Here is a 15,301-nt window from a genome sequence, read left to right as displayed (position 1 = left end):
AGCAGCGACGAGAGGGGGATCAGCTGACACTTTGAATGTGTGATGCACATGTATGTCGCTGCGCGCTCTACAGCCCATGAGTAGAACTAAATTGTCAGTGCTAAAACCTAACACGCGCCCGTTGTTCCATGGTATTGCGTTCAACGGGAGTTATCGAGGAAGAAACAGCGGTTCATACTTTTGATATTTCATACAGTGCCTATTCTGCATTCGTGGCATTAATTAGCAACAGGAATTTTCCTCGACGTATTAACGAAGAAGCTCTAACTCCGCCATGTCGCTCGATGAGGTAGATCGATAGTTCGCTGAAAATTCATGTTAATAAAACGAAACATTTTCGTGCACAATATATATTATTTACATGACACCATTGACCGCTGTCAGCTTACGAGCTTACGAGTCAGCGCGACACGTGTTAAAACGTGATACGTGATTTGCACCGCACAGTAATATCTTATCCCTTGTTTACGATTTATGGTTCTAACACGATTCGGAAATGTGTTTTGTTATTGTATAAATTAGATTTTATCTGTCAAAAAAACGCTTTTCTGCCAGTCTAGATATACCAATAATTTAGTGCATCTATTTCCTCACTTTTAATTGTTCAAATATTTTTATTTTTCTGAGATAATTGAAAAATGTCAATGAATAAATATTTGCACTCGGATACCTTGAAAATCAATTATTCCTCTTTTTCAAGCGCAAGCAGAACAGTTTTTAAAATAAAAAAAAAATTACCAGTTAAAAAATTAGAATAACCATTAGTATTGAGACATTATTATGCCTAGTCACGACAACAAGATTACTCTAAACAATGCTAGTTGAATAATACTGTGAATAAACGTTAAGCTTTTCTAGCAATTTGTGGATACCAAATTTGAGGATACCAGTTGGTAAAAATTGATTGTTTTCCTCAATTATCAGAATATTCTTTCAATGAGTTTATCAACTCATTCCAAAGTATGTCAAAGTTAATAAACACATTTTTTCATCCTCAATATTTATAAATTAAAATTGGCAATAGTTTGAAGGCACCAAGGTTCTATTGTCATTATAGAGAAAACTATTAACGGTTGGTCAAATGAATAAAAATTTTGAACAATTGCCATTTGTATGATTTAGTCTCGCGTTTTCTATTCAGGAATTTAATAAAGCTGCAGAAGATGTAAAAGAACTTGCGACTCAGCCAAGCGATGCTGATCTCTTGGAGATCTATTCACTGTTCAAGCAAGCGACTGTCGGTGACTGCAATACCGGTGAGTTTCTATGCATTCACTGTTCCTGCAAATTTATTTCCATTTATTTGAAAAATTCTGTTTTCCAGAGCGTCCAGGAATGTTTGACTTCAAGGGAAAAGCAAAGTGGGATGCATGGGATTCCAAAAAAGGAACCTGCCAGGAAACTGCAAAAAAAGCTTATATAGAAAAAGTTAAAGCACTGGTGGAATCGATTGGCAAAAAATAATTTTTGACGGACATTGCTATTTTAGAACTCGAATCCTTCGCTTGCTATCCTAGCATCGGATGACGAATGGCCTATGAAACGATAAAGTTACTGCTATTTCAGGAATTGAGATTGGAGCACGCACCATTGAAATCTCTTCGTTACAACAGTTTTATTTCTGGGTAGAGAAACCCAAAACAACGAACTATTCAGCAAAACATCTTTTCAAAAAGAACAAAACAAATGAGCCTAAAACGCACATGGATTTCATGTCAATTGTTGTTTTTTATACACGTAATTACAGATTTATGCATTTCCGTTGAATTCAGTTGATATTATATTCCACACTATTATTGTATAGTCGTTATACTCAAATTTATTTCGTATTACTTATGTCTGCAATGTACGAAATAAAACGTTGATTTGTTTAATAATTTTTTTCCAGTTTAAGTCTCAGTTTTGTTTTTTTATCAGCTCCCATAGGACAATCCTTCAGAGTTCAGAGACGCTCACTAGAATTAATTAAATTATCAAAATTTCCCAAGCGACCCTACAGAGGTTGCAATATTTTTCGTATCAAGAAACAATACCCGTGAATGCAACGATTTCATTTATAATTTAAAAATGCGCTATAGGACATAAAGTTGGAAAAGGGAATTTGTTTTGGCAGATTCCTCTTGCAATTTCCTCAACGTTCTTATTTACATTTACCACTGAATTTTCGGTATACTCTTGAAATGTTGCATTTTATGAAATAAGCAGTGGAAGAACAAGGCTTAAGGGAAAAGAGTTGGAAATGAAAAAAGGCACGATCGAATGAATTGTAGTATTGTATTTTTTTTAAGCTTATATTATGCCTATTGATCTTATCATTATATACAGATACGCGAGTTAATTAATAATTAAGAGGAAACTAAAATTGTGCTACAAGAAAACATAGTGGCGGAGGTAATCGGAGCTCTCTTTTAATCGAATTTTATTATTTTTGTTGAAAATAGTTGGTGGGCGAGGTACGTATTCGTCTCGAAGAAAGGGATACATATAAACGAGCATTAAATTAAAGAAAATAAGGAGAAAAAGAACTGAACCAATTCGTCGAGAATGAGAAACTATTCTATGGAGCTCTACTCTCGTTTACATATTCCCCGGAGAGAATAAAACGAACAAGAATCAAAAGTCGGAGGCGCGAGTCGTCTAATCGACGATTGATATACACCAGAAATTGGTCGTAGCGCTGGCCGATATACGAGTAACGTTCATTGTTTTCTTTTCTTAATGTTACAGCCTTTATTTGGTAAATTGAATATCTATATTGAATGTGAGTTTAAGTATATAAATTGGTAGGAGAATCATATGTTTGCCAATTCCAACAATTGTCTAATTTATCGTGTCTCGAATCTCAGTCACGAAAAAAAAATCTCTTCTCAGTACTTCCTTCCAAATTTGTGCCTATTAATTTTCCTCCCCCGCCTCTTTTCTCGAACACACTTTTCAACGCCGCTTCAAAATGAAATCCGGCTTTTTGCGCGGCTCGTTTCTTCTCTCTTGGTTTTAAAAATTTGTGTTTTTTTTTTTTTTTCATTTATTCATAATTATATTATATATCGGTTCAGTTCATCAGGCTGTCGAACGACCGTACCTGTTAAAAGTTGATTATTCATTTTTTCTTATACTTCAAAGCCCAATGTCGACCGCTGCCTTCTATGGTTTTTTTCCTCATTCCGTATATGTTTTTTCCTTCGTTTTTCCCCTTTCGACAGAGTCGTCTCTCGAGTTATTTCGTACGGAACATGATTTTTATCAAAATACGAGAGAAGAAAAGACGAGAAAGAAAAAATCACACTGAATGACTGATCGATTTGCAAAATATTACGCCATCATTCGTAAACGTAACGTTTACACAAGTCAATTTTTTTAGCAAGTATTTGTCACTCACTTCCTCTTTCCTCTCGATTAGGATCGGATATAAATATATGTTGATATATTACGAACGATCGACTTAAGGGAAAAAAAAGAAAGGGCCCTACACACACACACACACACACGTACCGGCGTTTGTGTCTCCACGAGATACGAGGCAGTGTGTGTAAATGTTGGATCTAAATGAAAATAAGAGTAAAAAAAACACGCATAAGATTGCCTGTTCTTTCTCGTTTCCACGAAGATGAATAAAGTGAATTTTAGAATGTTTTATTTCTCAAAATCCGCCACAGATAAATAAGTTGCGAAAATATTAGTCTGTTTTTTGACATCGTCGGTCTGCTAGTCGCACTCTTTCGTGCATTAGAGGCACACTCTATTTTGCCTTCTCCCAAAAACGCCCCGAACAATCGAAGAAAAAAAACGTTCAAGGAAAATAAAAAATGAAACAAACGAAAAGAAAAAAATTGGATGCTTGCCAGCCGAGTGTCGGTCTCGTGTGCCGTTGAAAACGCGCGGGGGGGATATTACTTTCGCTTTGTTTTCTCGTGCTTGGTACTCGTGTGTGGATGATGGTGGTGGTGGTGGTGATGATGATGATGATTTGACTTTATCCTGTTAAGGTGATCGGTGTGCGGCATTTTCGGACCGTGGCTACCCATTGTTCCGGGATCGTTGATTCTTTCGTGATTCACCTGACGACTGGTCGATGCTTCGTTCAACCTGACAAAACAAATGGTATTTACGGAAAATAAGTCGATGGCGTTGAGCACATTTCTCTTCGAAAGTTCTTCCCGTGCCATTTCTCTCTCTTTCTTTTTCCTCCAACACCGCGATTACATTGAGCATGCCTCTCACGGATTTAACCGCGGCAGGTATTAATAAGCTTTTAACGCCTTACGATTATGATAACGCCCATTATTATCTGCAACGGTTATTGCAAATATGACTAACGGAAAACATGCACTTTCCGAGGTCTTTCCGAACGTTCACCATCGTGGAAACGCACGACTGGAATGATGGCGTTCTTTTATTTTTTCTATGTTTATTTCTTTTTTTTTCTCTCAACAGAAACGAGCCAGCGCTTCGACTCTCATAAAAAAAAAAATTAAATTATTAGTAAGTGCGATATTTCTATTTAGTGGAAAAGGAAATACGTTAAGACCGGAATACGTGAATATTTCCCGGTGCCAATTGGCAACAGACAAATATTTAAAGTCTAAGCGGGTTATTTTTTGTTTGCTTTTGCTTGTTTTTATGATAACTTCAAGATTTAACTATACGTTAGAGACTGCGGTACGCCGTTGACCGTCTTGGATTTGAGGACGTCATTTTCGTAAAACATTACGGTTTCCTTGTTATTTTCGCAGATCCTGAAACAATAATTGATTAATTAGAGTCATCAACTCCGATGCAAATTTTTCTGCAATCCTTCAAGTAGAACTCGATTGTTTGTAAATATTATATCAAAATTTTCATCAAAAGTAAGATTTAATTGTGTCAAATCTTAGAAGAGCTGTTATCTCTAATTGTAAGCCGTAGGTCAAAAAAGTGATTTCTCGAATTGATATAATCGTGGAGAAATGATATTTCTGAAAATATAACACAAGTGTGGGATATAAAAAAAGTGGGAAATTTCTAAAGGATCAGAGACTCACGTTTGCGTGGTTATTTTCTTGCCATTGACGAATCTCGTGGACGTGCTCGTCTTCTTGATGTTAGGACCGCCGGAATTCATACTTCCGAAACTGGTGAAAACTTCAGCACCTCCCATGTTCATGCCCAGCTCCATGCCACACATGCCCATACCCCCCATACCCATACCGCCCATGCCCATGGGGCCTCCGAAAAGCGAACCAAAGGGCGACGTGAGATCGAGGCCTCCGAAAAGGCTGATGCTCTGAGAGTGTCTTGGATGACCGTGGTGCGAGCCTCCGTTCAGCACTATGAAAACGCAACAAAACACGTGATGATCGCGTCTCCTTTGTTGTTCGCAACTACATTGAACAACAACAAGTACAACGAAAAAAATGGTTCGACTTGAAACGTCATGAAGGAATTCTGAGCGAAAGAGATTCCATTTTCCCGTCTTCAGTGGTTTGATCCTGAGAGCATTTCGGAAGGGTGGACCTTTTTTTAAAACTTTTAAGAACTAAGATAAAAAGTCCCTTCCATGAAATTTTTCTCCGTCATCGGTCATTTCCGCCGTACAACTTTTCAAAATTTCGTTTAGAACTAACATTTTCAGTACTTCAAAGTATGAATCAGTCACTTAACCTTATCTCGATTTTTCGAAACGGAAGTTCTTCAACCATTTACTCAAAAGCTCTATCAAGCCACGCGGGACGATGACAAAAACAAGCTGACAAGAGCCTCTTTGTAATCGGTCGAATCGTGTCGAAGAACTTATCTTTCGAAATCTTTGCCGCACTCACGATAGGAAAATACTGACTGATCCATGCCTTTAAGTAAACACATTTTCGTGCGAATATGGATAATTTACCATCAAACAAATCGTTGAATGGCGATGTGCCGAAAAATTCTCTAAAGACATCTTCGGGATCTCGGAAAACGAACCACTGTCGCATTTGTGGATCGATATCAGACTCGTGTCTGCGTTTGCTTCCAGGAATCTGAAGGCCTTCTTTTCCATACTGATCGTAAACGCGACGTTTCTTTTCTGTAAAAATATAAAATAAAAAATGTAATATAGTGACAAATTTGGAGGCTCCGAGTCATTCAAGTTTAGTTTAACGCTGACGTTTATTGTGCATTCAGGGAAGAATGAATGTTTCGTTAAATTTTGTGGATAAAAGGATGAACACGATCAAATGTTCATGATGAATATTTCTCGTTTTTTTAGTTTGGTCTCCGGCCTCAGCCACGGGTACGTGCATTCATAAACAATTTGAAAACGAAAAAAACGATGCTAAAAAGCGTTCGGGATCGTTACAACATTCTCGTGTTTTAGTCACGCGGTGACGTTCAGCAAAAAAACCGAGAGACAGGTGGATCAACAAAAACCATAGAAATCAACGAAAGTGTCTCATGAACCATTAACGTGACGTTAAAACGAGCAAGAAAATAACCGGGGCACTCGCGATTTTAGCTGTATGCGAGGGGGGTGGATTCGTGCGGTACCGAAAAATCGTTCGAACGGTGACTCTGAGTAATTCCGAGATGCGAATCCAGCGCGATCTGCCCTCGCGGTCGGCTTTTGACAACAGCGTTGATCGTAGATTCTTCTTCGCCCATCTTGACCGTTACATTGTAATTTTTCGTTTCGTTTCGGTTTATTTGATTTTCGGAGGCGATCCCCGGGAACAAAATATACGAAAATTTATATTCATCGGTCATTCACGTCGCGATTTATCGAGCGAGGTTTTCGACTCTTTGAAAAACCCAATTCCAATCGACGACATTTCTTTCTTCCGTAATCGAAGATGAAACAAACTTTATAAAAAAAAACCCACCATCCACGAGAACCTCGTACGCCTCGGAAATTTCTTTAAATCTTCTGGTGGACTCGTCGAGGTTGTCCGGATTCTTGTCGGGATGCCATTTCAGAGCGAGCTTCCTGTATCTGTAAATCCATAAATTCATTTTATTATTATATTATCGCAATCTTATGAGGGAAAAGTTGGAAAGATAGAAGCGGTCAAGGGGAAGCAGAGCGCAAGAACGCGGAACGAAAACTCGGATGAAGCTGACGCGCACTGCTCGTTTATTCAGAGTGAAAGTTTCTACTGCTCGCGTGCGCTCTTTATTTGTTTATTTCATTATTTCATATCATGTGAAAAATCATTTTCTCGATCAGCAGAAGCAGAAGGGGGGGAGGGTTCCTTCTCCGCTGTACGGAGAACGACCGTGAAGGAGGTCACGGACCTCGCAACGGCCGCACAACCTTGAAAGCTCCGCGGCTCGTCGCATCGCGGCAACATCGAGAAAATCTTTGCTCCGTTGCTTCTCGGCGCGTTGACCGCTCCAACCATCTCGCGTATATCACCCCCCCCCCCCTCTCTCTCTCTCTCTCTCTCTTTCGCGTCTACCCAGGATTTTTCCGTCGAGCAAACCCGGAACTACGAAACGTTCCAAATCCTCGATGCATTTTGTTTTTTCTTTCGTATAGAAACTCCATAGGGGACCGTCAAATTTCTAGACATAGCAGCTTGATTCGTACGCGGAGTAATTATTTTGGGATCAAACGAGATAGTTTGTTGTCCTATTTTTTAAAGGTTAACAATTAAAAACACAAAAAACCAACAATTCTGAATAATGTGACGCAAACTCTGCTCTAAAGTACTACTCAAAGTTTCTACTCTTCAATGTGTTTACTCCGATACTTGAAATTTCAAAGGATTCGAGAGTTTGAATGTAAAAAAATATCGAATAGAGCCCCCTATTGAAAAATCAATGGTCGTTCAGTCTCAAATTCGTTATAGTGTATCAAGGAAGTTTTTATGCTCGTGTTGAAGCATACTACGGGAAAAAAACTACGCAAACTACAGTTCAAAGAGCTCTTCGGTCTTTACTGAGCGGGAGCTCATGAGAAAACGGAAAATTATTTTGAAGAGTGTTTTGTGATGAATGCATCGTTGCTGGTTTCAATGTTCGTAAATTTTTAACCTTTTAAGGACGGCGAATTTGACGTTGAAATCGACCTTTTTACACAAAATTTGTGCATAATATCGATGATTTTTTCAAGTGGAGTGTCAAAGGTTAATTTCTACTCAACGACCGAGCAAAACCTTCGGGAATCCTGTCATGTAGTTTGATATTTTTGATAATTTAAGGAAAACAGTAGTTTTTCGTCAATACACGATTACGGTGCAGTTCATTGCTCAAGCACGGATGGATTCGTGAATTTTCCTGAGAGAACACACCGCGAGAGTCATGAGCATTCGAATTTTTGGGGTTTCGAAACTCTTTCGCTTCCCAAACTAAAACAAAATGTTTGTCCCAGTGAACGTAGTGAAACAGAAATTTTGATCGAGGTCCGCTTTTTTTTTCAAACAAAAAATGGACGTTTAACGTTCATGAGAAGCCGATGAGCCTGATTACGAAATCTCACTTCTGTGTAGGGTCGAGTCTCGAACTCGGAGGTCATTTTTTCGCGTCTTTTTGTTCCGGGACAAAAGCCACGAACCGGATCCTTTGATCAGTATTTACTCACGCTTTTTTTATTTCAACCGGTGTCGCGACACGGCTGATTTCGAGGATTCTGTAATAGTCGACCATAGCGCGTCCTTGGCGTTGGTTCCCTTGCAGCAGCCGCGAGTCCTGTCGAAAAATAAAAAAATGTTTTATTATTCCACGTCAGAAGTAAAAATGAAATGAAAAAGCAAAAAAAAAGAAAAACAGATGAACGCGGTGTTTCGCTATCGACTTCTCTCTCGCCGTTCGACGTCGTTTTCTCTCGAGCATCGATCACGTTTTGGCTATCGCTTTGCGGTTGCATCGCCCGCGCGTACTTGCCCCACTTACGTATATAGAATAATTACGATATCAACGGCTAAGTGCGAACTATCGTACGCTCATCTCTCGTCCTGTGATAACAGTAACAATCGTCGGACAAGTACGACGCATTTTCTTCTCTTGTCCCGCGACAACGTACAGGAGAAAACGAAAAAAAAAACTCTTTTGAAACGATGATTTTTTTCGGATAGAAGCACTCCCAAGGTCTATTTTTTTTTGGGTTTCGTTCGACGAGGGAATTTTAAACTCGAAGAGAAACGGATTGTTAAAAATGGAGACGCGAGTCAATTCTTCGATTAAAGGTCGTTGAAGCAACGTTGGAGTCCAACGAACTTAATGAAAAAGATCATTTGTAATTGACCAATTTGTTATTTCACATGACGCTGAAGTTTCCAACGTTGGAGTCCAACGAAATGATCGAAAAAAACTCTCCAATAATTGCAGTAATTCTCCTATTTTGTTCCCTGCCAAATTTGCGATTCGTTGTTTTTCAAGCTGCACCCAACGATTCGTGAAATAAAAAATTGGTGAATTTCAAACGTTTTTTTCGTTCATTTCGTTGGACTCCAACGTTGGAAACTTCAGCTTCGTTATTTCACGAGAATCATTGGTGTGGATGGGAAAACTACGAATTGCGAAATCGGTAGAGAACAAAATTGGAGAATCACTGGAATTGTTAGTTTTTTGACATCATTTCGCTGGACTCGAACGTTGCAAACTTCGTCATTCAATTAATTGGTCATATTTGAGTTTGTGAGAGCAGAAATTTTCGCGCACTCGATGCAGTCGACTTTGACGTTTGCGTCTCTCCCTGGAGGAAACGTCGGAGACATTATCAGGGACGACAGTTTTTATCTGATCGTTTATTGGTCCTAGTGCAACGAGTGACCGACGGGTCGATGCGAACGGAAGTGTACTCAGTTGAACCGACACTACTTGACAGTATTGAAGTTTCAATATGACGCGAAAACTTTTTCGAAATCCGAGGCTTCCACTCGCAGAATAATTTTTTCAGTTGTTTCGAATTTTCTCGAGCTTCTGCGACTTCACAGCGCCAGAGAATTTCGAGCTTTGACGAAACTTCGTCTTACAATCGATGTCGATAATCCAAAGATTTGTCTCGATCCAATTGTTAGAAGAGTTTTAAAAGAAGGTCACGTAATCCTTCACAATCCTTTTCCCAAGATACGTCCTTGGCCGAGGCGTGTGTTATCACTTTTCGTGCAATAATTCTGCGATTTAACGATGCATTAACATGCACGTGTGATAAGCCATTTGGAAAGACGCGAATGACTAATATTTTAAGATTTATTGGAACACGTCGGGCGACTCGATTTCCAATTATGTAATCGACTTTTGTTCGAGATGTTGCTGCGCGTCAGTTCTGCAGAAAGCACCGATTTCTCGTACCAGAAATACGAAAATATCGAAACTGCGTGAACGTTCCAGAAAGTTTCGAGTTCAATGAAAAGTCCTTGACAATTGGAAATCCGTAATGGCTCCTCGGGGTGAAGCGAAGATGCGAGAAGCGTCGGTACGCCGGTCGGAGCTTCGCGTCGGTTTCCCGGCCACCTCCGGTGCCTCAATGTCTGAAAAAACCGAAATAAAAGAAGGCTCGCGTGATTCGAGTCTCCTCCACCTGTTGCGGAGCCGCTTGGCGCGAGAAAAGCAGGGTCGAAGCCACGGAAACGTATGTGACGAGGCAGAAGGAAAGCGAAAGTTCGAGGAGCCAGAAAAATATTGAATTTTTCATTTCTATTTATTGCTTCAGAGCCGACGCAATTGGACGTCGCGACGATCAGTCTCGCACCAACGAACACAAGAGCGTGGGGAAAATATCGCGAAGTGGGCGCCGCGGAAGATGTCCGCGTTCCCTTCGCTCTCCTCGCCAGGCGCTTGGAAAGGGCCATGATGATCGAGGAGGAAATGCCTTCGAGCAGCTCGACCACGAGCCCGCGTCGTTCGACGTGTCGAAATAAATTTCTTTCATTTATTCCATCGGAGGTTCACAAGCTCGCGCATCATTTTGCACGCGAGGGCGGAGGAAAGTGTGTGCGAGAGCGTGCACGAGCGAGGACGCGAGCACGAGCTGGTGGGCGGTCTCGAGAGACTCCCGCGAGAGCTCCGCAGCTCGGAGGCTCTCGCGTGACGTCAGTCTTACTTATTTGGCCAGGAAACCCACGGTTTTGAGAAAATCGTTGTTTGTTGTTGTTCGTCGATGCTCGATCATCGTCGCCGACGAATGCCACGAATTTTCGACTCTCACTCCCTCTCCAACGATCGCACTCTTCAATTTCCTTCCTTTCCTCGCCTCCCCCGACCTCGCGATCCAGGAAACGGGAACACGAGCGTTAAACCGTCGCGAAACGTCCCTGACCTTGCGGATTCACGACGCGCACGAGGAACTCATCCGTTCCCGTTTTTTTAGCGGTCCAGTTATCGTCCTCTTATCTCAGTCTCTCCGTTACACCAAAGTCGCGACACACCCTCGGACGATCGCCCATGATTTTCCACCTTTGAAAAAAAATTCAGCAATTTTTTTAATAGAGATTTATGGCTCCGATCGATCAGGCAAATTTGACAGTTTCCTTCTTTTCGAAGTTTGCTTTGGGGAATTTGATATTTTTACTTCTACGTCAGGAAGCTTCAATCGTTTTTGTTGGAATGTGATCGAGTCAGATTTTCAGTGTTTTGCAAGTGGAAAAAAATTCAGCAATTTTTCAAATCAAGACTTGGATTCATGCATTCGACCGATTGGGAAAATTTGACAGTTTCCTTCTTTTCCAAGTTTGCTTTGGGAATTTGATATTCTGATTTCTAGGTTAAGAAGTTTCAGTCGTTTTTGTTAGAATGTGCTCGAATCAGATTTTCAAAAAGTGTATTGCAAGTAGAAAACAGTAGCAGATACATTTTGACGAAGAGAAATAAATTTTGACGGAGAGAAAAAAAGTGCTTCCGCATGTGACAAAAAGATTGATTAGTAAATTGTTCAGTACGTACCGTAACGCGTGCTATGAATACGAATTACTGTGTTTTTCTCACGATGTCAAAAGTCGTTTTAACCACCAAGTCTTCATTTTACGAATATTCGCAGCTAATGGTGATTAATGAAAACTGAATTGGTGTTCATAACCCTCGTTTGATGTGAAAAAAAGTGGACGTAAATTGTGACTCATGCTTAAATTGACTCGTCGATTCGTCTGTCAAGTCGGTGACGAAACGAATAAAAACGTGAATCCTGAAGTATTTCTATACCTTTCCGATAAAATCCGAATAAATTCAGTTCCGAATATCGTACCACGATTTCACGAGTCTTCCGAAAAATTCACGCCTCAAAGTTTCCCATAACAATCGGGTCGATCGATACTTTTATCCAATTTTTTTTGTTTCACCAAATTCTGTTCGCTGTCAAGTCCGAGCGACCCAAGTCGAAAAACGCAGAGCCATTTTATCGTGAAAATATGATTTCAAGTCCGATCAACAGGTAGAAAAATCTGGATTAACCGAGCACAATGGAAAGGGGTCGCCAGAGTCGGCGTGCAAATAAAAATGGCAGCTTTATTGTAGGATCGAAGGGAGCAATAAAACACTAGATGATTTCGACGATTTCGGCTGATCGAATGTCGGCGATAACTAGTCCGGGGAGGGGGGTGTGGAGAGGTGAAATGGTTGAAAATCGAAAAAATGGCGGATGACGTTGTCGAAGCGGCTCGTACAAGCATGAAGCAACGAGCGGTGATATGCAAGCTAGACCGGCAGAGGGCGTGGGCAAACTCTGACCGTTTTGGTCGGTATCTATACACGCGGTTTGTGCGTGTATCGTTATATTTGCGAAATCGTCCTCTTTCTCGCCGTGTATGGTCCGTCGTTCGATACTTGACAGACAAAGTTGCGAAAGACGGAGGAAGAGACACGGTCCGCCCGCGATGACGTTACACGATTCCCACGAGGTAGCGAAGAAGACCGTTAAAATCAATCGCGACAGTATAATCGCGTATCGGTGCCGCGAGCGCCCGATACAAAACGAAAATCTTTAGCGAACTTTCGCTTCTCAATCGAGATTATGAGGAACGGGAGCTCCGAGGATGCAATTGGCCGTATGTACTATTTTCGATACTCGCAACGAGTCTCAATCTTTTTTTAAACACTCCCCTCCAGCCCCTCAACTCAACGGTTTAATATTAATAACAAGCCGCGTATCCGTATACGCGGATAAATATTGTCGGAAGTGAATCGCGAGCGACGAATTTTTGGCAAGACCGGTCTCTCTCTTCCTCTCTTCCCACGAAAATCACTATGTGTGTAGGAACAACGTTCGATTATGAATCACGAGATAAACTTGTTGCTCCGACGATTCCCTACGAACCAACGTGTTTCCACTCGTTTATTCGCCCATTTTGCGTACGATCTAATTCACGTTCATTTCCCTTTACCCCTCCCGCTCCTCATCTTTCCCCTTTCACGACTCGTAAAACTTGACCGTCGACGAATCCTCTTTTGCCTCCTGCAATTTAATCATCTTTGTCACATCGGACTCGCTCGGACGGATACACTTCCGGTATTGATTGGACGTAGGAGAGGGGCAATGGAGAGCGTATCTTGCGTCTTTATCAACGAAACTGCGACAGCAACATCGGGAAAGATAATATGCACTACCTTCGCGTAACTACACGAAAGCTTCTGCCCTGTGTCGCGTCTTTTCAATCTCCCTCCCTCAATATTTCTCGTTTCTAAATTTTTCCTCGATCATGGCGCCACCATTCGTCGCCGATCGTTCTAGAAACTGAACTTGCCGCCGTTATTTATTTCGTAACATTATTTGTTTTTGTATTTCTCCCTTTCGTACAGTTTCAGCGAGTCATTCGAGCAATGACGAATCCACGTTCGCTTTTCCTTCACAATTGTATTATTCGATTTTATTTTTCTGACCGAACACGCGATGTTACAATTTGCATTGATGCGTCGAGACTTGTTGACAGACTTTTGACGGTACGACCGTTATTATCCGTCGAATCTTAATGTTCACGCATGAGGATCCGTTAGAAGTATAATGAAAGATTTTTCAACTTGATAGATTTTCTCGCTTTTCTAACGTTTGTTCTTGTATAGCATCGCGGTCGTCCGTGACGCCGTCGAAACTCACGATTACGAGTTTCGTATGAGAGTCTTGGCGCGTCACGTCCGGCACTAACCACGATATCGTGAACAAAGCGAGAAAAAAAAACGGGGAAAAAAACAGCTACGTTCATAACGTGCGAGTTGAAGGAATGGCGTTTAATATCCGAAGGATATATATTCGTTACGCGACCAAAGCGTTGAAAACCAAAGTCGCCTCTTTGTTCGCGCTACGCCAAAGGAGCTAGCTGTACAATTTATCTTGTCATATCGGAAAATGATACTCCGACGAGAGAAAAAGCCAATGCGAATCATAAATGGATGCTCGATTGTCCATTTTTTCACCCGATCGATGGCTAAGCTTACCACGAGAAACGCGCATAGGCTTTTCATGTATATATTCACGATTCTCGAGGCTTCCATACCAATACCAAATTTTCTTATTTCGATAGTTCTCCCGTCTTAACTCGTTGTGGCAAGGCTCTGCCATTGACGAAAGAGACACACGATGATGTGAGGAAAGACAACGACTTACCGAAAACACACGGTCTCTTGACGTTCACGAAACACTCACTTTTAGACTCACTCCCTTGATTTTTTATTGATATTTTACACTCAATCGCGAATTATGAAGAAAAAAACTATTGTCTCCCGTGAATGAATACGTGTGGGTGATTGAGCGACGAGCAGCAGCCCCGTACACTCTTGATCGCTAGCGCACTCGTTTCGATCGGGGAACCTCGCGACAAAGGTGGAGAATCTCGACTGTGACCTGAACTTGGCTCCGCACTTTCACAGGATCGATACTCCGCGAGGTGTCGCGCGACGGTTCTGCGCCTCCGGCTCAGTTCCGTATGGTGGCGTTCCCTTCGCCGCTATTTTTTATCCAATTCTCCCCACAGAGGCGCCACTGTCTTAACTCAAATGGGAACGAATTCAAACAGTTTTTTCTAACCGCTCTTCTTTCGAGTCAACTTGAAGGATATTTTCTAATAACAAATATTTGCTAAACATATCCCCCACACTGAGGATATCCCGAGATTTTCTTCATTTATTTTTGTTTTTTACTTAACAATCTATTCAATTTTCACAAAAAAAATGTTCATTTTCACCATTTTTTATCATATCCAATGTTTTATAATATTTATGGAATTTAATTGGTTTCGAAAGATTCGTGCCTTTTTACAAACTCATAGTATCAAGTTGACTTTACACGAGTTCGACGGCCGGGCAGAAATTGGCTTCGAAGAAATAATCTAATTCAAAGTAATAAAACGAAAAACCTCGGAGTTTGTCAATCAAATCGAATCATTTGGTTAGGGGTTTGAAAAGTTGTTGCCATCCAGGG

The 15,301-nt window shown here is 40.9% G+C and overlaps 2 protein-coding genes across 3 annotated transcripts; one reads left to right on the top strand and one right to left on the bottom strand.

Annotated features, from left to right (window-relative positions):
• Window positions 1–92: 92 nt before the first annotated feature.
• On the top strand, window positions 93–1,893 carry LOC122408162 (acyl-CoA-binding protein-like). Its single transcript, XM_043414799.1, has 3 exons — window positions 93–289; window positions 1,142–1,256; window positions 1,325–1,893. Exons 1-3 carry the CDS (start codon window positions 275–277, stop codon window positions 1,462–1,464), a joined length of 270 nt encoding a protein of 89 aa, XP_043270734.1. The 5' UTR covers window positions 93–274; the 3' UTR covers window positions 1,465–1,893.
• A 367-nt stretch (window positions 1,894–2,260) lies between these two features.
• On the bottom strand, window positions 2,261–14,727 carry LOC122408155 (dnaJ homolog subfamily B member 6-like). Of its 2 annotated transcripts, none has more exons than XM_043414791.1 (7): window positions 14,489–14,727; window positions 8,537–8,643; window positions 6,837–6,946; window positions 5,867–6,043; window positions 5,022–5,307; window positions 4,647–4,736; window positions 2,261–4,086 (listed from the first exon to the last, which is right to left on the bottom strand). In XM_043414791.1, the coding sequence occupies exons 2-7, from the start codon at window positions 8,599–8,601 to the stop codon at window positions 3,891–3,893; spliced, it is 924 nt and encodes a 307-aa protein (XP_043270726.1). In that variant the 5' UTR covers window positions 8,602–8,643; window positions 14,489–14,727; the 3' UTR covers window positions 2,261–3,890. The 2 variants fall into 2 exon arrangements, with proteins under 2 accessions (XP_043270726.1, XP_043270727.1); XM_043414792.1 differs by lacking the exon at window positions 14,489–14,727 and adding an exon at window positions 9,616–9,937.
• Between the last annotated feature and the right edge of the window lie 574 nt (window positions 14,728–15,301).

The sequence above is a fragment of the Venturia canescens genome, chromosome 3, assembly GCF_019457755.1.
Source record: "Venturia canescens isolate UGA chromosome 3, ASM1945775v1, whole genome shotgun sequence".
NCBI lineage: Eukaryota > Metazoa > Arthropoda > Insecta > Hymenoptera > Ichneumonidae > Venturia > Venturia canescens.
Note: the sequence above shows the minus strand (reverse complement) of the source record. Positions and strands in the feature narration are given on the sequence as shown.